This window comes from Bremia lactucae, linkage group LG14, assembly GCF_004359215.1.
Source record: "Bremia lactucae strain SF5 linkage group LG14, whole genome shotgun sequence".
Lineage (NCBI taxonomy): Eukaryota > Oomycota > Peronosporomycetes > Peronosporales > Peronosporaceae > Bremia > Bremia lactucae.
The window spans coordinates 1260250-1281105 of record NC_090623.1 but is presented as its reverse complement, the minus strand read 5'-3'; the positions used below and the strand labels follow the sequence as shown (position 1 = coordinate 1281105).

The window sequence follows — 20856 nt, the reverse complement described above, 5'->3', positions numbered from 1 at the left end:
CGTCATCCCTCCTAATGTGAATGCACCCATGTGCATCACATACACAAGGGTTGGTCACAAATGCGCACCACACCGGAGTGTTGTGTCTAATTACTATTATTTAGTAATTGACCATTCCCTTAAGTACACCAAGTGTACTTAACGGGAATTGTGTAACATTAGGGCAACTTTAGCCCGTTACACCATCCCCCTCTTTGAGAAAGAATTCACATTTTTAAATTCGTCAAAGAGGAGAGAGAAACTGCGAGCAGCTTTACGCACCGCTAGTTCACTCGATCACTCTAGCGCATGTGTTTCCATATTCGGCGCCCAAGATACCACCTAAAAGAGGCCACGATGGTGGGTCGTCTGCGAAGACGCCCACTCAACCTCGCACTAAGCGCACGCGCCGCGTTAATTCGTCGGCCGCAATTAATGCCTTAGTCGAAACGCCGACAGCTACTGCTGCTGTCGCGTTGACAGGGCTAAAGGATCCATCCCACTTTAACAGTAAATATGTTGATCCGTTGCTCATTGTCGACTACAATGAGTCGACCCGTTGCCGTCACCTCATAGTAGTGATGCGGACAACGATCTTATGAGAAGGGATGATGGCGCATTATTGCCCATCAAACTTATCTCATGGCTCACAACATGGAGACAGCAACATTAACAAATGCTGTCTCGTCGTCTGCGCTGAAAAGCGCAGCAACAGGTAATGAGAGGGCTGCCCGTGAAGGCGCAGCCGCTTCTTCGCTGGGTATAACCACAACTCCTTATGCTCAGACCATAATCCGTTATGGTTATGACATAGAGGATTCGGAGCCTAAAGCTCCGTCGACGACACGTGAACGTGCTCAGTCGGTGTCACAAACCGGTCGTTTAGAACGTAGCTATGTGCCGGGTGGCATTTCAAAGATGCCCCCTCCATCTAAATGGCCTCGTTTAAATGGGCCAAGAGCGTCGCCCCTTAAGTGCGCTCTTGTAGATGCACATAATTATTGTGGCGTCTTTCAATCATGGAGGGCTCAGGGAAAATCGCTTGAGCGTATTTTCCCGATCCCGGTCGTGTTGCGTTCAAATGAAACGCCCGACCAATACGAGGCGGAATTCCTGCGCCGCATTCATCTGCATTCCAAAGCGTTGAAACAGCGGTCGCAGCGAATCGAATTCTCCCGTTTGCGTGTGAAAGAAATCATGGGCGGTACTTCACCCCCCTGTTTCTTATGACAACGCTACTTCTGCTAGTCCATTTGAGACTAGCGAAGTGGCCTCAGCTAGTCCTCCTTTTCATAGGCAGCCACCAAGGCGGGCACATAAATACGTAGGGTATCGTTCGGTTCCCAATAATCAAAACGCTTTGGGTAACCCTTCCATTGGACGAGGATCTGATACCCTTCCCTCTTGGAGCGGTGGCAAGCAACCTTCTAACAAGGAAGCATTGATTCCCACCCGCATCCATCAGTGCAGGTGGCGCCCGATAGAAGTGGCGATCTTGCCTACCTGCTCGCGACTGCCAGGCGTTAAACGCTGCTAAACGACGTATTGCGGATCTCGAGGGTCAAGTTTCACGACTGATCTCGGATCTCGTTGATGTCCGAGCGAAGGCTCGTCAGGGTTATGAACGCCTGAAGACTCGCTTGGACCTTTTCGAGCGGATAATGCTGAGGGGTCCGCGTTACTCGCGTGATGTCTCTCGCTCTCCAAGTCCTGTTCGTGGAGGGAGAAATCGGTCTGATAGCTTTTCGCCTTCACCGTCCCCCTCACCCGAACGACGCTTGACTCACAGTCGGCGTCACCATCGGTCTCCTTAACCAGATGGGGATATGTGACCTCATTTGGGTCTACATACCGTTTCAGACAACCCACGTAAAATACGGGGTGCGTCTTCATATACGGGGGAAGGTGAGCCTATAATTTAGGTCTTTAACCTCTTCAACCACCGTAAAGGGCCCAATGAAACGCGGCAGCAACGTCGCAGTACCTCCAAGTAGTACAGAAATCGCATTTTTAAATAGGGTAGCAGTACTTAATAGTACTTTCCCACCCACTCTAACGCGTTCATTATTTTTGCGACCATTTCGGTCCGGTATATTCGTTTTGCTTGTTATGTGCGCTTGCCGTTGCGTCACGGACTTTACGTGTGATGGCTAATCGCTCATCCACAAAGCGTTGAGCCTCGCTCACGCTTTTAGCATCAAACTCGCCTATAGTGAGGGGCCCTACTTCACTAAGTCTCGGACTGCGCACAACCGAGACTGGCGTCCGAGAATGGCGCAGTCCGTTAATATAAAACGGTGTCTCACTTGTACTGGCGTGGACACTGCAATTTATAGCGAACTCCACAAAGGGCAATTGCTTGCTCCATTCTTCGGGAGTTGCTATAGCGCGTAAGACATCCGCTACGACCCGATTGGCACGTTCTGTTTGGCCATCGGTCTGAGGGTGATCTGCGGTCGACATGTGGAGCTTGCTGCCTGGCAAATCCAACATATGTCGCCAAAAAACAGACGTAAAACGTGGATCCCGGTCCGATACTATGGACTCGGGCATCCCGTGTAGTCGGTAAACATGATCCAGGAACACGAGAGCTGCCTCCTTGCCTGTGATCGATGTCTTACATGGTGGTAAATGCACCATCTTGCTCAGTCTGTCTACAAAGACGACTAGCCCTGTCCGACCCTTATGATCAGGCGGCATGCCAAACATGAAGCCCAGACTTACTGACTTCCAACAGTTGGTTGGAATCGGTAGCAGCTTCAGTGGCGCACTGCTGGTTGGTGCAGGCTTAATGCGCTGACACTGTTCGCAAGAGCGAATATAGTTGGCCACCCATCTATATAGATGTGGCCACCAAAATTCCTCTGACACGTTTAGAAATGTCTTTACACGGCCCAGATGACCACTCGGTGGTGCATCATGGAGCTCATGGAGGATCATCAGCTTGAGATCTGTGTCGTAAGGCACATTTATTCTCAAGGTGACAGCTGATACCATAACAGGCGATCGCTGAGGCTAAAGCAATTTAGCTTAGCCTTCAGGTAAGACGGAAGGGGTACCTTTCGTCCACCGAAGTGAATAAACAGCAGGCGACAATGTTCGTCAGGACTATAGCTCTCTTGTATGTCAGAGGCTAACGAGCTCGTTACGTGGTAGGCCTTAATGGCTGCCAATATTGATGGCTCAGATTGTCCTTTAGCACTAGACACACTTTTCTGGTGTCTTACCTCGAAATCTGATCTGGGCGACAACGCGTCAGCCAAGACATTCGACTTACTGGGCTTGTATTCAACTTTAAAATTAAATTCAGAGAAGAATGTAAGCCATCTTGCCAGTTTTAGCGAGAGGTGCGGTGAGTTATTGCGGTCCGCAATGATGCGTGATCCGTATAAACTACAAATGGTTCGGTGCGCAATAGGTGCACTCGAAACTTAACAAGAGCATACTATATTGCAAGTAACTCCGTGTCATTCACAGAGTTATTCAGTCCCGCGGCTTTTAAAAGCCGGGACTGATAAGAAATGACACGGTCAACGCCGCCGTCATCCTTTTGCAAGAGCGCGCTGCCAATTGCAAAATTGCTTGCATCGCAGACGACGCTAAAGAACTTATCCGCGTCTGGCAATGCCATGACCGGTGCCTCTACAAGAGATTGCTTCATTGATGTGAAAGCATCTTCTTGTTCTTTTAACCAAACTCATTCTGCGTCCTTTAAGGAGATCTGACAAGGGCTTTAGTCCGCTCTGCACAATTCTTGCTATACTTATGCAACTAATTAGCAAGCCCTAGGAATTGGCGCAAATCCTTCACATGTCGTGGGATTGGCCATTCTTTTACCGATTTTACCTTGTCTGTGTATGCTCGTACACCATGTGTACCCAAGATGCAGCCCAGCATAGGTATCTCGGGGACACCAACGACGCACTTTTGCAAGTGACGTACAATTGGGTGTTACCCAAAATCTGCAGCACAGCATCTAAATGACGGTTGTGTCACTCTAACTCACTCAGCCCGTCTTCTACCCTACTATGAACAAATACATCGTCATAGTAATGGGGCGCGTAGAGACCGTGCTGATGCAGCACGAGCCAACTCTCGGTTGAATGTCGCTGGTGCGTTCTTTCAAACATGGGGCATTACAAGCCACTCCCAAAGCATACAGCTTGGGGTGCTTACTGCAGTTTTGGCTACGTCGGACTCTCGCATGAGTACCTTATAGTAGCAATCCTTTAAATCCAACGCGGAAAAGATAATTGACGGAGTTTCACAAGACAGCTTTCCACGGGATTGGCGTTTGCGCCGGTATGGTCGCCGTGCTCAACTTATTTGTAAGCATGAACCACGCTTCATCCACCTGTGGCTTAGCGCACACGAAAGGTCGGACTGCAGTGGGAAGATTTACTGTCACGGACATGTCCCGCCTTGGCTCGTTTGTCGAAGAACTCATCGATATAATCGACTTGTTCTTTCGGCAACGGCCATTGCCTGGTCACACAATACTTGGTGCCAGGTTCCAAATCAATTTCGTGCTCGATGCCCCTATCTGCTGGTAGGTAACTCGGCACTTCTTCTGGGAACACATCGCGATGTTTCCACAGAACTTGAAGAACGCACTGTCTCTCAAAGCATCCCAACCTTCAGCAGCGAATCGTTTCTTTTTGTCCGTTTCTAGGACGCTCTCGTCCATTGTGGACGACGAGTAACAGTCCACCAAGTTCTCTTCTGGAACTGGTGTGATTATTTCGGAATCTTCCTTCCTTAATTTCGGCAATGAGCAGATCCCGCGACACTCTGGGAGTTTTACTATCTCCTCGGCAGATTTGAAGACATGCTGGAGCAACTCAACTGAGGATGCCTCCGCTATATTGTGATGGCCTCGAACACCTCGTTCAAAGGCTCGTCCTCTTTAATTGGTGCCGATCCAAAGGTCATTTATTACGTGTCTTTGATCGTCCTCATCTGTCTGGTACTCGTTCTTCGAGTCACCACGACACTTGACTGGGAAGCGGGTGCCGTTTCTCTCCTGATTAACGCATTTCTTACAACCGCACCAGACTCTAGGCACTGTGCCGGTTCATGCGACGCTCGACTTCCTGTCAGATCACCGTCTACTGCCACAGGCTTTGGCTCTGTTCAGAACATTCGGAACATGACTACTTGTCATCGTCCTTTTCACTACTCTAGTCTCCACGAGCTGGGTAGGAATTAGTGTCACCTGACATCCAGTCGGTACACTTTCAGCTACACCCGGCTTACGGTTCTGGGAAGAATTCTGTGACGTTTGACATCCCGTCAACGAACTCTCAACTGTGTTTTTACACGACATCAGTTGCAAAGGCCTCTCGCAGGAGCATATCCTTTTCAGTGTTCTGCGAAAAGTTAGCAACTGTGCGTGAACGCCAGTCTATCCATGGTTGGTGTCTTGCCAACCATGGCATGCCTAGGATGAGGTCGTATGGACGCTCCATACTTAGCACTGTAAACTTCTCTTTACAAGAGAAGTCACTAAAGCTGAAGGCGAGTTCTACCTGAACTCCCTCAGACTACACGAGCGCGCCGTTCGCTAAACGATCTGTCGCCTCTTCTCGCTTGCCATCCTGGTAAAGCGACTTAACACCGCCGGTCTCTGTTCTAGAGTCGCGAGTTTTACAGAATTTGTTTTGCACCCGAATCCACTAAGAGGGTCATCACATGGTCATAGTTCCGTACTCGAGCGCTATAGATCAGCAGGGTTGAGGTCCGAAATTTCGAGACCTCGGGGACTATGCTACCAATTTGTTCGACAACTCTGAACTTAGGGGAAGCTTCAGAGTCCGCGTCATTAGGGCATCCCGCCGCTACTGCGCTCCTGCATTTCCCGACCCCTCAGTGGTCGATGCAGAACTCATGCGTCTCGCATGCTAATTCTTGCCATCGCCCTTTGGGGAGGGATTCCTCTTGCTGGGTGTCTTCGCACCAGCAGGGACCTGATCGACAAACTCGATCGCTACCTCCATGTATTGGATAGAACCTTGAACACGAGCGCGGTAAATGTCACTCGTTGGAGCAGACGGTGCAAGCTCACTATATCGATGGTTGGAAAATCGTTCAAAGAGTGCGTACACAGTGTTGGAGTACGAACGGAAATATCACGCTCTTCGTGATGAGCTATCGTCAGCTCTTCGTGATGAGCTATCGTCAGCCCTTTGTGATGAGCTGTCGTCAGCTCTTCGTGATGAGTTATCGTCAGCTCATCGCGGTTTCGAGGGTCTTCGGACCCGACATGAGAATCTCCAGATTCAGCATGAGAATCTGGTTCGTGACCACAAAAATCTTTTAGGGATTCTTGAAAAGGGTGGTCAGATCCGTCCCCGGAAGAAACCGCGTACTGCACGCTTAGGTAAGTGTACCGTAGAGTAGTAGTACTAGGTCATTAATTCTAAATAGAAGAACATAAGCTCTCCTTGTTTGTCTGCGTTCCATTTTTGACGGCCCACTGCGTTAGTAATGGAATCCTGTACTTAACGAATTACTGATTTTCTAGCCAGCAGAAATTCCTCTGTTGACTTATTTGTTTTGTTTTTTCCAGTGCGCTTTGTGCGCACTGCCTCTCATTTTCGATGGCGATTGCTTCGATATCGACCTCACTCGCGTGGTTGGTAACTTCGACGCGTGGTGAGCATGAACCAGAAATGGTTTTGCTCGTGCGAGTTCACCCCCCCTTTAACTAAAAGGTACCTCTAATTGGTGGGTATGCGTGGTGTAGGCCATTCACGAAGAACATTTTATGCGTTGTAGACGCATGTACCGAATTGTTGATGGCGAATTCGACCATCGGTAATAACTCGCTCCAATTCGTATACGATAACCTCGAAGTATCTCTTCGAGGACGCGATTTATGCGTTCCGTCTGAACATCTGTCTCCGGATGATCAGAAGTTGACATAGTACGCCGCGTTCCGAGAGATCGGAACACGGATTACTAAAACTCCGCCGTAAACCGTGGATCTCTATCCGAGACCAGTTCACGGGTAAACCGTGGAGTTTGAATACCGTGTCGATAAAGACACGGACACAGCTCGGAGCCGTAATTGACTCTGGTACTGCAACAACATGTACCATCTCGCTGAATCTGTCTACCAAAACAAAGATTCCATTGTTTTTGTGTTCGTTTCCGGGAAATCCGAAGACGAAGTTCATAGATACGGACTGCCAACATTCTGCCGGAAGTGGTAGAGGTTGGAGAGGTGCACGAGATGAAGGGCTAGGCTTCATCCGTTGACATACCTCGCAAGCTCGAATGTACTTGCGCAAGAACTAATACTGGCTGGGCCAGTAGAGGTCGCGACTTACTGTGAGATAAGTTTCTCTCACGTCCACGATGCCCACTTGCCGGTGCATCGTGACACTGACGTGAAGCACTAGCGCAAATTATTGTGAGCATGGACGAACGACACGTGGAGTGTCGCCTGCAACGGCTGTGTAGTACAGTAAGCCGTTGCGTGTTGTGTATCGATCGGATGAAGATCGATATAAAGCCGGTAAATCTTTAAAAAAAGATTTATCGGATGAATTCATTAAATGATCCATCAAACATAGAAGGTCATTATCTTCTGTGTAGGCTTTCTTTATGTCATCAACTAAGGTTGATGACGGAACACTCGTAGTGAGTGTTGCAACAGTGGGATTATTTTCACTATTGGATTGCACTGCTGACTCAAAATCGGGTCGGCGTGATAACGCATCAGCGACAGCATTCAGTCGTCCTGGTTTATATTCCTAGGAAAAATTATACTCCGCGAAGAAAGACAGCCACCTCGCCATTCTTTGCGAGAGGCGTGGGCTGTCTACGGCCGTGCGTAATGACGCCTGGTCCGTATATACGATGAACGGTCTATCTCCGAGGAGATAGACCTTAAATTTAGTCAGTGCATATTTCATGGCAAGGCGTTTCTTCTCATGCACTCGGTTATTGCGTTCAGCTGGTTGCAGCTGACGCGATTGGTAACTGACGACGCGCTCTGCGCCGTCTGTATAACGCAGAGCCGATTGCAAAATCGCTGGCGTCACAGACCGCATGGAATGATCTGTTTTGATCTGCAATCGCCAAGATGGGCGATTGCATCAAGCTTTGCTTGATACCTTTAAAGGAACGCAGACTTTAAGCGTTCCATAACCATTTCTCGTCTTTTATCAAGAGACGAGAGAGATGAACTTTCATCTCGGCATAATTGCGTGAGTACTTGTGCGAGTACGCCGCTAGCCCAAAGAACTTTCTAAGTCGGTTCACATCGACTGGAACTGGCCAGTCGGTAATTGCCTTGATCTTTTCGGGATCAGGGCGCAAGCCGTGTTTTCCGACGATGCACCCAAGAAATAGTATTCCGCTTGCCGCGAATATACGCTTCTTGAGATTTGCGTACAATGTATGCTTCGTATAAGTGTACGAGCCTGACGAACGTGAGTTTTATGAATTTCCACGTCCGTCTTTCCGTCCATGGCCCGGCTATGGTCGAATTCATCGTCAAAATAACTCGGTGCGAATTTTTGCACCGGTCTCAACAGATTCGTTACGCATCTGTTGAAAGTTGCAGGGGCGTTACTAGGCCCCTGTGGAATTACTAGCCACTCCCAGAGCATCCTACTGGAGTGCTCACGGCTGTGTACGGGATGTCCCCGCTCATGCATAAGGATCTGATTAATCCATCCATCAGATCCATAGACGAAAAGATGGTACTCTTAGACATACCATCTATGATTACGTCTTTTCTAGGTACCGGCGTTTAAGCCGGCACCGTTGCAGCATTCATTTATTGAATGCGTGCACTACCCACCACCCTCCTGTGACTTCGCTCACAGAAGGTCCAAAAGCTATGTGGGGAGGTTGGCTCCCTTACATGGCCCGCTTTTGAACGATCGATAAAGAATTTATCGATCGCAAGTACTTGGTCACGAGGCAGTGGCCACTGCTTCATGACACAGTACTTCGAGCCCAAATTGAGCTCGATCTCATGTCGAGTGCCTATATCCTTAGGCAACTCATACGGAACTGCTTCATGGAATTCATCCCTGTATTCAATAATATCCTTGTTTAAAAGATTTGTCTTAAGTACTCCCAGTGATTGCGCTATCACTGTCTGGTCCTCTACGGTCGGCTCTTTACTCGACCTAGGATTATCTTTTGGACAACCGGTATCTTCCCGAATGTCGCCCGCTAGGCGTGCATTCATGTCTCCATCCACTCGACTTATTCGAGTGGTGGACCTTCGCCGCTGCCTGGGTATTTGCACAGCCGCCGGCAATTGACTCTACAGTGTGATTAGTAATCGCACTGTAATCTTGTGCAGTCGTACTAACGACCGTACCACAAGTGAGGCCATCGCACTCACTCGTAGTACATCCACACGCTTGTGGACGCTCCAAGACGTTCATCAGATGGCCATCTGATGAACAAGTGGCAGGCATCTTTACGGATCGATGCTGCCAGCTGATCCTTGGCTCGTAATTCTGAGCCAAGGTAAACCTACGATGACGTCAAATTTGTCATCCAAATCCAGTTCTTAACGTGTAGTGAGATTTCACTACACGTTTCATTACTGTAATCGATGCGCCTGTCGCTAGACGCACCGCCATCCTCGTAGAAGGGATGTCGCGCTCAACATATTTGAGCCTACGACCTTTTAGTGACTAGCGACGTATAAAGTTATTTGACGCCCCGCACTCTTCTAGGGCTCTAAGTGATAAGTCATTTATCACTTTTAGCTTCAAGATGATGATGATACCTCATCGCCAGGTGCAGAGACACATAATGATTGTGTGTCTGGAGCAACTTTAGTCAAGAGATTTGAAAATTCTCTTGAGGTTGCTAGATCAGTAGGGCGTTGCGCCTCTACTAATGCGGTCCGCCTCGCTGTTGCGATTTGACAGCAACGTCGGACCCGCGACCGTTGCCCTTTTTGGCATTCGGTCCATAGTTACGTTCAGTAACTTGTTCGAAAAGCGAGGTTTCTCACTTTCGACATAAGAGAGGTCCATATGTTCAGGACCTCCAAGCTCGTGTCGTCTATCGTCTATATCTATTTAAGCGTATCCAGTTGTAAGCGTTACAGGTGGGTCTTTACGGGACCATTCGTTAGACCTTGCATGAACACCGTAATTAACGTGTGTTCATGGACTGGATTGTTTGTGATACAACTCACTAAGAGTGTATATGCTAGGTATAAGCGTGCACATCACGCTTGCCTTTTTGAATTTCAAAAGCTCTGATCGAGCTTGCTCCCAACATGGAAACAACAAAATAACCTAATGTCGTTCTCCGTTGGGCGAAACCACAATGTTTTATGCTCAGACCATTATTCATAATGGTTCTGACATAGAGGAGCCTGATGTAAGGTTCAATCAATAGAACTAATGTATTATTGCATCAATATTGCGAGATTTGGCGATATTAGAACTATCAAGTCAAATAATTAAGAAAGATAATAATTTGTACTTCTTTGCTTATTTCCTTCATAGATCATAATATTAATTGTTACTCATTTTAGGAATTACTACTTATGTAACGGTTCACCCTGTTACATAAAGACATTTAATCTCCGTCAATTCACAAAAAAACTTATATTAGTAATAGGAATTGTTGATGGTATATTCGAAAGTGACGTGCTTTAGTTCACGAGATGTGTTTTCTTGTCTCTGTTTGGCTCTTAAAAATACTGTAAATATGAGTGCAAAAATGACGACATCTCATGTTCATTACGGCAGCTTATTTACATTACAATTTTTAAAGTCTAAACAGTTTTAATCGTCAACTTTTCACGGCCCAAATATTGATAGCCAGTCAATAATTAAATCTGAAATGCCGGCTTGGTCATTTTGTGGACTGGGGGCGTGGATTTGAGAATTTCTCACTTTGCGACACTTTTGTGATACAACACGAGATTTGTTTGTACATTCTCCGCTCAAGGGCTGCATGCACTGAATAGCCCATTGGCCAAAACACTCATGTGGCATACTCTTTAAAATCGAAATAGTCGGTTTTCACGATCGTATGCTAGGCCACTTGAAATTTGGACACTGCCAAACTGTCAGAACGCATTAATGCCAAAATTGCTTCGAAAACAAATCTTTATTTCTCTTTTTCGAACGTACGCAAGGAGCCAAGAAGATAATTACAACGTGCAGATAGCCTTTTTTATTTCGCTCCACAAGGTCTTGGCAAAGCGGTAGTGATGATGTTGACCTTCCTCAAGCAAATATTTTCTATACCACGAACCTGTCGCAACGTGATATGGATGGGCTGTTCCAGTTGTCAATTGTGACAAGCCTTTTAACGTGTTATGGGTTGCGCTATGCGATAAAGCTCCCTTTCAAGTCTCAATATTATCGTTGCATACTGCATTAATATTGTCTTTACTCTCAAAGCGAAATTAAATAAAATCTACGGCGCTTTTAATGTGATTAAATGTGTTTGCCAAGCAACGGTTGTCGATCTGCGTCGTCAAATTGCGACAAACAGATAGCTCATGGACGATGCGCTTGAGACTCATGCGGAAGGCAAATGTCGCACATAAAATTTCAAGAGAGGAGCATTTAGTTTTTCAAGTAAATGCCCCCTTCCTCACTCTCTCACTTGGCAATCTTTTCTCGACCGCCCAGCTCCTTTTTACCCACCAAAGTCATGAAGATTTTCGTCCCATTTGTTGCCGCTTCAATGGCAATCGCAGGCGTGGCCTCCGACGCTCAACACACATCGAGGCAGCTTATTGTGGGAGGGGAAGAGACTTTTGAAGGAAATCATCCGTTTGTCGTCAGCCTTCGGCTCAAAAAGCCCGATGAAACCCTTTGCCACGGTGCTTTAATCAGCCCTAATGTTGTGCTAACCACGATATTCTGCGGGTTGACAGAGCCTGAGCATTATAGACTCAATTACGCGACGATTGGCGCGTACTACTCTCGTGGCATGCTGAATGCAGAGGGCGATAGGGACGGTGAGCATCTGAAAATCCTAAAGACCATAAATCATCCAGACTTTGAACATCCTACCAACAGTGTTGACATCGCTGTGCTGATTCTGGAGAAAGAAAGCACTTTTAAACCCATTGGTCTTCCTACGTCATCAGAAATCGACCTTAAGACGCCGCTGAGGACTTTTGGTTGGGGTTCAACCTACTATGCAACTGAAAGTGAAGCGGATCAATCTTTCAGGATGAAGACAATCCTGCTCAATCCCATGACCCAGAACGAATGCAGCAAGGCATACGAAAATATCACCAACTCATTCTTCTGTGCTTCTGGTGAAAATCAGGGCGGCCTTTGCATAGGTGACAACGGTAATCCAGCAATTGACGAAAAAAAAGAAGTTGTTGTGGGTATCAGTAGCCATGGAAAGGGTTGCAACAATAACGTCCTCTCCAATGTGGGCGCGGTGACAGAGTGGCTGCAAGAAATTATCAAGCAATATGCGCCTAAACAGTCGCAAGTCAAGTAACTTTTGCTTACTTCGCGGTAAGGCTCTTATTAGGCTTTGACTGTTATTTTCTTGCTTGATCCGTACAAATACGTTTTGCCACATTCATTCACATACGAGCAATAAATGTGTTTATCTACTTCAAACATTAAACTTTTCATTTCGTTTTGTTTTAATTAGATAAAAATTACAGATTAAAATGACAACATAAAACATTTTTATTATTCCGCTTTATCGCAAAATTAACAATAATTTCTTTAGAGTCGTCGTCAGATCCCCTTTTGGACTTTAGTACACCATCACACACCCTAAATTACATTAGGGAATCGCAATAGCCACACACCTTAACTATATACACGGAGTAGTGAATGCACCAGAAACCGTGTTTTCGTTTGGCGATGTTTGATGTACTGTTTTAACAGGTGAGAAAAAGCTAAGAGCGCCCGCACTTGTTTGGCAAGTCATAAGAGGAGCAAAAGAAAGAGCAGCAAATCGAGCACGAGGGAGAAGTTGAGCTGGAATAAGCGACAAGGGTCGGAGGTGTGCTCTTAGTCTTTGGCTGTCAAGCTAAGGATGAATTTAATCTAATTTACTTATGCCAACTTTTGCGGAAATGCATACTTACCTTTCAAATTGGCAAATCTTAGTGGTCTTTTTTTGTACCCACCATGGGCGCAAATAGATTATTAAGGGGTCTGGCTATATCGATTCCCAAATGTAATTTTGGGGGATCTATAGACGATTGGAAAGAAATAATTGTTGATTTTTTGAATGCCGTGGAATGACCATACAGAGAAAATATTTTCTATGACGTCTTTATTCAATACAGATGGGGAGGGGGTGTGGCTGTACCAAAAGGGTTGTGTGTCTGTACCGGTACCCTTTTTTTATTGCTAGACAATGTTTGCAAATGAATAAAGAAATGTAATCTTTATGGAACTCGTTTTCATTTCCTTCAGCTCTAAGACAACTTTGTTAGATAGCCCATTTTTGCTGCATTGAATGCGATCGACGCGTTCAAAAATGTCATAGTCGGTCAATATGTATTGCTAGTCACGCAATGGAATCTGCTGTCAATGCTCAAAACAAACTCCCTGCAGCCCCTGTAGGCGGGCACGTCTTAACGCAGCCACGCTCTACTTAGACACACACCCAAGCACAGCAAAAAAGCGGTTAAATCAGCTTCTCTTGCGTGCAGTGGGGTAATTGTGTTGAGCGCCTTAGCGACCTCACCCAACCACTAAGTACTATAGTAAAGTGTCGTCACGGGAGCTGTAATACGGCTTCTCGTGCGCACTTACTAAGTAGAAAGTTGTGTGTTCAGACTGATTTATAAATAATCGTAATAAATATAAATACCTATTTTTACCAATCAAAATGTCACTTTATAGATAACACTTAATCTGTATTGCGAGCGTATCTTTCTAGGTACCTCGCGTAACGGATGACGCTAGGCGTCATCCCTCCTATTGTGAATGCACCTATGGGCATCACACACACAGGGTTGGTCACAAATGTGACCCACACCCGAGTGGTGGGTCGTTATTAGAGTAATTGGCAATCCCCTTAAGTACACCAAGTGTATTTAACGGGTATCTGTAATGTTAAAGCAACTTTAGCCCGTTACAGCCACCATTAAGACTTGTTTAAATCATTTACAATTCTCGCGAAGCCCTGCAATAAGCATCGAATGAAATTGCACTTGACGAATTGCTGCATCGAGCTGATGAATCGCGACCTCATTCTTCGGGAACGCATGTATAACCGCGGTATGCTTGCGCAACGTCACTACGTCAACTTTGCCAATATCGCTTTTCAAGACGACCCTGAAAGGGCCGACTGATATGCAGCACCGCCACGTCTTGATGGCAAATTTCTCTTTTTACTAGCAGCAAGATCCGCTCGCGTCTGCTATGAGGAAAGCCCTTTCCTCTGTGAAGATGGACCCGACAACCGTTGCTTCTTTACCTAGTGACAACACCAAAAAAATAATACAGTTGATTGAATACGAATATAGATAAACGGCAAAAGCAATTTTGATAACACGATTTTTTAATATATTTTACGTAGAATTAATAATAGCACCCTATCGACCAATCATAGTATCTTACTCAGATTAGCGAATCAGAGGTGTTTTGTCTTTGGCATTAGTCAAAACGTCGATGTAATAGTCAAAATGTCGGTGGCTACAGTCAAAAATCATGTGGCAATAGTCGCACCCTTATTTGAGGTTTCAATTTAGATGCCAAATGACCGCTATAAACTATGTTCACCTGTGATTGGCTCATAAATTTATTAGCTACCATTGGCTAAGAAATATCATGTTTCATCTTTGATTGGCTGATATATACAATATTTCAGCTGTCACAATGCCCAATTCCTTACCTATATTAAGTATACTTTTCAGCTCCTTAATCAGCATTTATTCAATTACTCATCAAATGTTAACATCGAACTTGACAAAGACACCACATTGTCGATCAAAATACCTACAAAAAATCTGCGATAGTACACAAAGTACAAACCAGGAGGGACACTCGATACAAGGGAAGATTGAATAACACAGAGGGTACATTTCAACTTTAATATTCCAAAAAAATACCAGGTCAAACCTTATCAGAAAAATCGACAGCGCAATAATACGAGTAAGTCAATTGACTGCACATTTTTTGCTCTACGCTACAACATATTAACATGATTCAAAATAGAGATTGCTCGTAAAGAATGGTCAACATAACCATGAACAACACAAAAACTGTTGTCCTCGATGAGCTCGCTACACCGCATTGCTCCAGGGCTTTAAGCCAGTGGACAATCGTGAGCGCTGCAGTGTCATCGAACTTGGGCAGGTCCATCCGAATGGGCCTCGGCTGATGCTTCCGGGCAGAGAGCATCTCAACAGTCCTGTTGAAGCCTCACTCTGAGCTGCTCATGCCTCAGTTCATCCTGAGTCTGAGAGACATGATCCGCCTCCGCATGGGCTCCGTGCCTGGGACGCGGCTCTCCGCTGTCCGAGCACGAATGCCTCAAACTGCTCCACTTGAGCAACATGTTGCTGAGGAGGACTGCCCAGGAGCCTGACCAGTTTTTTCTTCACCAAGTCCATGCGCCATATGCCCTACCACCTTCCGATGATGTTCATAGAGGTGGGGGAAATGAGCCCAATCGATGTTGAAGATCATCCTCACGTACGCACGCAAAGATGCGGGTCGTGGAAAGAATTTTAAGTGCCACGAAGTGTAGGCGGGTTAGTCGTAATGCGGCCACCTCTACTAAAAAAATACACACACACCTACTAAAAACTCTACTAAAAAAATCACACACACCTAGCACAGCGAGGAAGCGGTTAAACCAGCTTGTCTTCCGTGCAGTGAGGTAGTTGTGGTGGACGCCTTAGCGACCTCACATAACGCACTAAATACCCTAGTAAAGTGACGTCACGGGAGCGGTAATCCGGCTCCTTGTGCGCACTTACCAAGTAGGAAGTAGTTTGCAGACTGATTTATATTTAATCGCATTAAATATGAATACCTATTTTTACCAATCAAAATGTCATCTCTATAGATAACACTAATCTGTCTTGCGAGCATATCTTACTAGATATCTCGCGTAATGGATGACGCTAGCCGTCATCCCTCCTAGTGTGAATGCACCCATGTGCATCACATACACGTGGGTTGGTCACAAATGTGAACCACACCCGAGTGCTGGGTCTAATTACTTATTTGGTAATTGACCATCCCCTTAAGTACACCAAGTGTACTTACGGGTAATGTATAATGTTAGGGCAACTTTAGCTCGTTACACCTTCCGATGTGAATGCACCTATGTACATCACATTCAAAAGGGTGGGTCACTATGTGAGCCACACCCGAGTGGCACTTCACATGAAGTAAGTGACCGTCCCGTTAAGTAAAATTGGTATAGTTAACGGGTTTGTGTAACATAGGGCAACTTTAGCCCGTCACAAGACGGGTTACCGCTTCCAAGACGACACTTGTTTTGAGGTACAAGTTCGTTAGTGAGGTCGGTTTAGGCGCCCACCAACTACCTCACTGCAAGTGAGAGAAGACGGCCAAACATCTTCCTCGCAGTGCTTGAAGGCGTGTGCTTGTTTGGCGAGGTAGCCTTAATAGTGCCTGCCTACACAAGTTCCTACGTAGTGCAATTCTTTTTTTAATGACTTATGTAGCTGTCGCAATATCACCATGAATGGAAGGAAATTATATTTATGTAAAGGAACACGCCGTTTTTTTGCACCTTTTGGTATCGCCACATCCCCTCCCCGTCTGCTTGTTTTAACAAAATAAAAAAAAAACATCCCATTAAAAATGACAACATGAAACAGTTTCATTGCTCCGCTATATCGCAAAATCAATGAATATTCTTTTAGAGTCGTCTTTAGATCCCCTTTTGGACTTTGGTACCTCCTAAATTACATTTGGGAATCGACAGCCACACCCCTTAATTATCTACTCGGTATTTATGAGAGTAGCGTAATGATAGCAACTTGTTGATGACTAGAATATATATTGAGAAACCTTATGCAGGCCTTCCCAGCTTCAGTAGCTCGAAAGACCTGCAAAAAAGCTTCGCAATTTCTGCGTAATTTCTTTGTTCAATTGCATGATGCTTTTTCAACAAAGAAATTACAAGCGAAAGCCGACAAAAACTAAACAAAAGGATATTGTGGCTTGCATGCGGTCATGGTGGGTACAAAGAGAGCACTAAGATTCGCCTATTTGAAAGGTAAGCATGCACTTCCGCAAACGATGGTAGAAGTGAAGTAAAACAAATTCATTATAAGCTTCACCTCCAAAGACTTACTAACATGCATGCGTAAGAGCGCGCCTCCGACCCTTGTCGCTTAATCCCAGCTCAACTTCTTCCTGGTGCTCTGTCTTTTCGCTTTTTTATAATTGTCAATCAAGTGCGGGCGCTCTCGGCTTTTTCTCACCTGTTAGCAACAGCACATTTAACATCGCTAAACGAAGACACGGATCTGATGTGACCAGGGGCAGTCACACCCATTACAGCACTCTCATGTAGATAATTAGTGTGTGTGGCTACAGCGATTCCCTAATGTAATTTAGAGGGTGATGTTTCAAAGGCCAAAAGGGCGATCTAAAGACAAATTTAAAGAAAATTGTTGAGTTTTGGATGCAGCGAAATGACCCATTCGGTGAAAACATTTTATATGACGTTTTCATTCAATACGAGGGGGGTACCGAAAAGGGTGTGACTATACCGGCTCCCTTTATTTATCACTCCTTTATAAAAATAATATTTATGTAACAGGACACCCCGTTACATAATTATGTAGTGCGAGGTAGCTGTAGAAGCGGCTGCCTACAGATCTTGTGGATATAATGCCGGGTAATTAAACGCTATCAAGCTGTTGGGGTCTGAAGTGAGCATGTCGAGCGCAAGTATAGATGTGCCTAAGAATGTTGTTTCTAAAATTAAATTGTTACACTTTAGTTGTGAGTCCATAGTTATTTAATATGACTTATTACGCAGATATTTTTGTTTTTTTGTTGTTGTTGCATTCTCCAACAATGCGGAAGGATTGAAGCATTCACCAAATACTGCTCCAAAGAACTCTTACTCTCAGAAAATGAATGCTGCAGATGGCTGATTCCTGCTGAGCTTCGTAGAAATTAAATCGATGATAAACATCGTAATTCTCCAGATAGCAATTAGACGTTTCGATACACCACAAAAAATAAGACCTTATTTATCGACATGAATTTTCATACTCAGACATTAATAAGTTCCGACGTAAATAAACGAGTTTCAAGTTTAGATCAGTAAATCAATGCGTCGCTCATTTCATCGCTTGGCCAATCGCCAGCCCGTTGTCGCTAGCCGCCAGACGCCATCGCGCACGGTCCCCCAATGCATTACGCGTCCTCCTTACGCGGCAAATGGCAGCATGTCGGACATGAAGCCATTTATTCCTATTTTGGATTCCAAAGAGCAACAGCGTCTGCGCGCTGCGTGTGCCTTAGCGAGAGCCATCCGTGAGTTTGCCGAACCACTGTGTCAGCCTGGCGTCACGACCGAAGACATTGACCGCCTTGTACACGAGGAGATTGTTCGCCATGGGGCATACCCGTCACCGCTTAATTACGGCGGGTTCCCCAAAGCGCTGTGCGCCTCGGTCAATGAAATCGTCGTGCACGGTATTCCAGATTGCAGGCCACTAGAAGACGGCGATATTGTCAATATTGACATCTCGGTCTTTTTAGAGGGATTTCATGGCGATACCTCGAAAACGTTTTTAGTAGGAGATGTCGACGAGGCGGGGCGACATCTCGTCAACGTGACCGATCAGGCATTGTTAGGCGCCATCAAGCACTGTTGCCTTCCACTGAAGCGTTTTGCAAGTATCGGCGACTTTATTCAGGATCTGGCCGAACAGGAGGGACTGGGAGTCGTGCGAGAGTACACTGGACATGGCATTGGCAAAGAGTTTCATTGCTTGCCTTTTATCTTGCATCATCGAAATAACGAGCCCGGAAAAATGCTCCCTGGTATGGCTTTTACGGTCGAGCCAGTGCTTACGGAAGGCAATTCGCAGGTAGGGCCTAAAATTGTTTGATTTGTTGGAGTGTTGCTCGTCATGTTCATATTGTCGTAGATTGTACACTGGGACGATGGATGGACCGTAGCAACCGCCGATGGCAGGCGAGCGGCGCAGGCAGAGCATACAGTTGTCATAACAGAGGATGGCGTCGACATCTTAACGTAAGTATTCATGATAGAAGCTGTACCGTAGTCATTATTTCCCGGGTCTCGGTAAATCCGAAATTGATCTATTATTTCCTTTTTAATGCGTATGCGAATTACCTTTTAATTCATTTTTTAAATTGCATTATAAATTATGATCGTGATGCTAGGGCGAGCGGCGCCGCATCTTTTCCTGAGTCTTCGCCAACGCTTTGATCGAGTTAGTCATTCTGCAATTCGTTGCGCTTCTACTTTACCCGATAATGAAAACCCACCGCATTTCGAAAATGGGCTCCAATTTATCGCAGGAGTATTGCGTCGAAGCCTCCCGTGGCTTCGAAACCTCTCAAAGTATCAAGTCCACGGAGTTTTTACGGAATCATTAAGTACAGCGGCGCAATGTTGGCTGCTGATGCAACTGTACATGCCACAGAGGACAAGCATTGACCTCTTAGAATTTATAAAAGGCGCAAAGACGGCTACAGAAGCGAATCTTCGAGCCATCAATTGCGTCGATTTTTCGAAGTCTCTTGCGGATAATAAGCACGACTCGCACGTCGTAGCTGTCTTAAAGCAATATAATACTCCTGCGTATTACAACAAGTTGGCGCTGCAAGTAAAGAAAAATTACTTGCACCACAGCTTTTACAAAGAGTGCACGGCAATGAAAATCGAAAAGACGCAGTTGGCTGGGGTTACATATCAACGTCTGACACAACAAGATTACAAAGACTGGGTTACACATACAAAACCCCCAAGAAACAATTTTTCTAAGGCGACTGTCGAGCATTTAACAATCTATCTGCATGTCACGACAGTGGAGGACTTGATTCTAGTATTTCTCCGAGACAAGCCGCAATACGTACAGCAGCATAATGTATACCGAGTCGTCTTTGAGTCGCAAGTGACCAATCCAGCCGACGTCGACTGGCGTATTGAAAATATGCACCTTATAGAACAAAATTCAATGTCATGTGCTAATGAGACGGACGTTTAATTTTTTGCCATTATCGCCTCATAACGTTTTTTTAAATAGTTGCGTCCGAATTATAGATACTTGCTCACGTCTAAATAAATTTTGCTTACCATTGCAACTCGCTAATCATGCGGTCAAATTACTGATTACTTTTTAGTTGGATAGTCAAAGTTTTATTCAAGGGAATGAAGCGAGTCTATTATAAGGCCTTAGAATTTACTTTCAGTAGCTAACACCTGTAACGGGCTAGAGTTGCCCTAATGTTACACAGTCCCCATTAAGTACATTTGGTACTTAAGGGGATGGTCAATTACTAAATAATAGTAATTAGACCCAACACTCGGGTGTGGTGCACATTTGTGACCAACCCTTGTGGATGTGATGCACATGGGTGCATTCACATTAGGAGGGATGACGCCCAGCGTCATCCATGATGACGGCTAGCGTCATCAGTTACGCGAGGTATCTATAAAGATACGCTCGCAATACATATTAAATGATATCTATAGAGATATCATTTTAATTGGTAAAAATAGGTATTTGTATTTAATTCTATTAAATATAAATCAGTCTGAAATTTACTACCTACTTGGTAAGTGCGCACGAGGAGACGGATTACCGCTCCCGTGACGTCACTTCACCAGAGTTCTTAGTGTGTTGGGTGAGGTCGCTTGCGCGCCCACCACAACTACCTCACTGCACGCAAGAGAAGCAGGTGCAAACCG

The 20856-nt window shown here is 45.5% G+C and overlaps 3 protein-coding genes across 3 annotated transcripts; all 3 read left to right on the top strand.

Annotated features, from left to right (window-relative positions):
* Nucleotides 1-11634: 11634 nt before the first annotated feature.
* CCR75_003926 (uncharacterized protein) lies at nt 11635-12444 on the top strand (the record flags this gene model as incomplete). Its single annotated transcript, XM_067962017.1, has 1 exon — nt 11635-12444. The coding sequence occupies one exon, from the start codon at nt 11635-11637 to the stop codon at nt 12442-12444; it is 810 nt and encodes a 269-aa protein (XP_067816650.1).
* Nucleotides 12445-18156: 5712 nt separating this feature from the next.
* CCR75_003927 (uncharacterized protein) lies at nt 18157-19288 on the top strand. Its single transcript, XM_067962018.1, has 2 exons — nt 18157-19006; nt 19067-19288. Exons 1-2 carry the CDS (start codon nt 18242-18244, stop codon nt 19175-19177), a joined length of 876 nt encoding a protein of 291 aa, XP_067816649.1. The 5' UTR covers nt 18157-18241; the 3' UTR covers nt 19178-19288.
* A 21-nt stretch (nt 19289-19309) lies between these two features.
* CCR75_003928 (uncharacterized protein) lies at nt 19310-20234 on the top strand (the record flags this gene model as incomplete). Its single annotated transcript, XM_067962019.1, has 1 exon — nt 19310-20234. The coding sequence occupies one exon, from the start codon at nt 19310-19312 to the stop codon at nt 20150-20152; it is 843 nt and encodes a 280-aa protein (XP_067816648.1). The 3' UTR covers nt 20153-20234.
* Nucleotides 20235-20856: the final 622 nt, after the last annotated feature.

Excerpts from the sequence above, each read along its gene's own strand:
- CCR75_003927 (XM_067962018.1), top strand. The coding sequence starts at position 18,242 with ATGCGTCGCTCATTTCATCGCTTGGCCAATCGCCAGCCCGTTGTCGCT. Across the intron at positions 19,007-19,066 it reads TTACGGAAGGCAATTCGCAG|ATTGTACACTGGGACGATGG; the intron begins GTAGGGCCTAAA and ends ATATTGTCGTAG.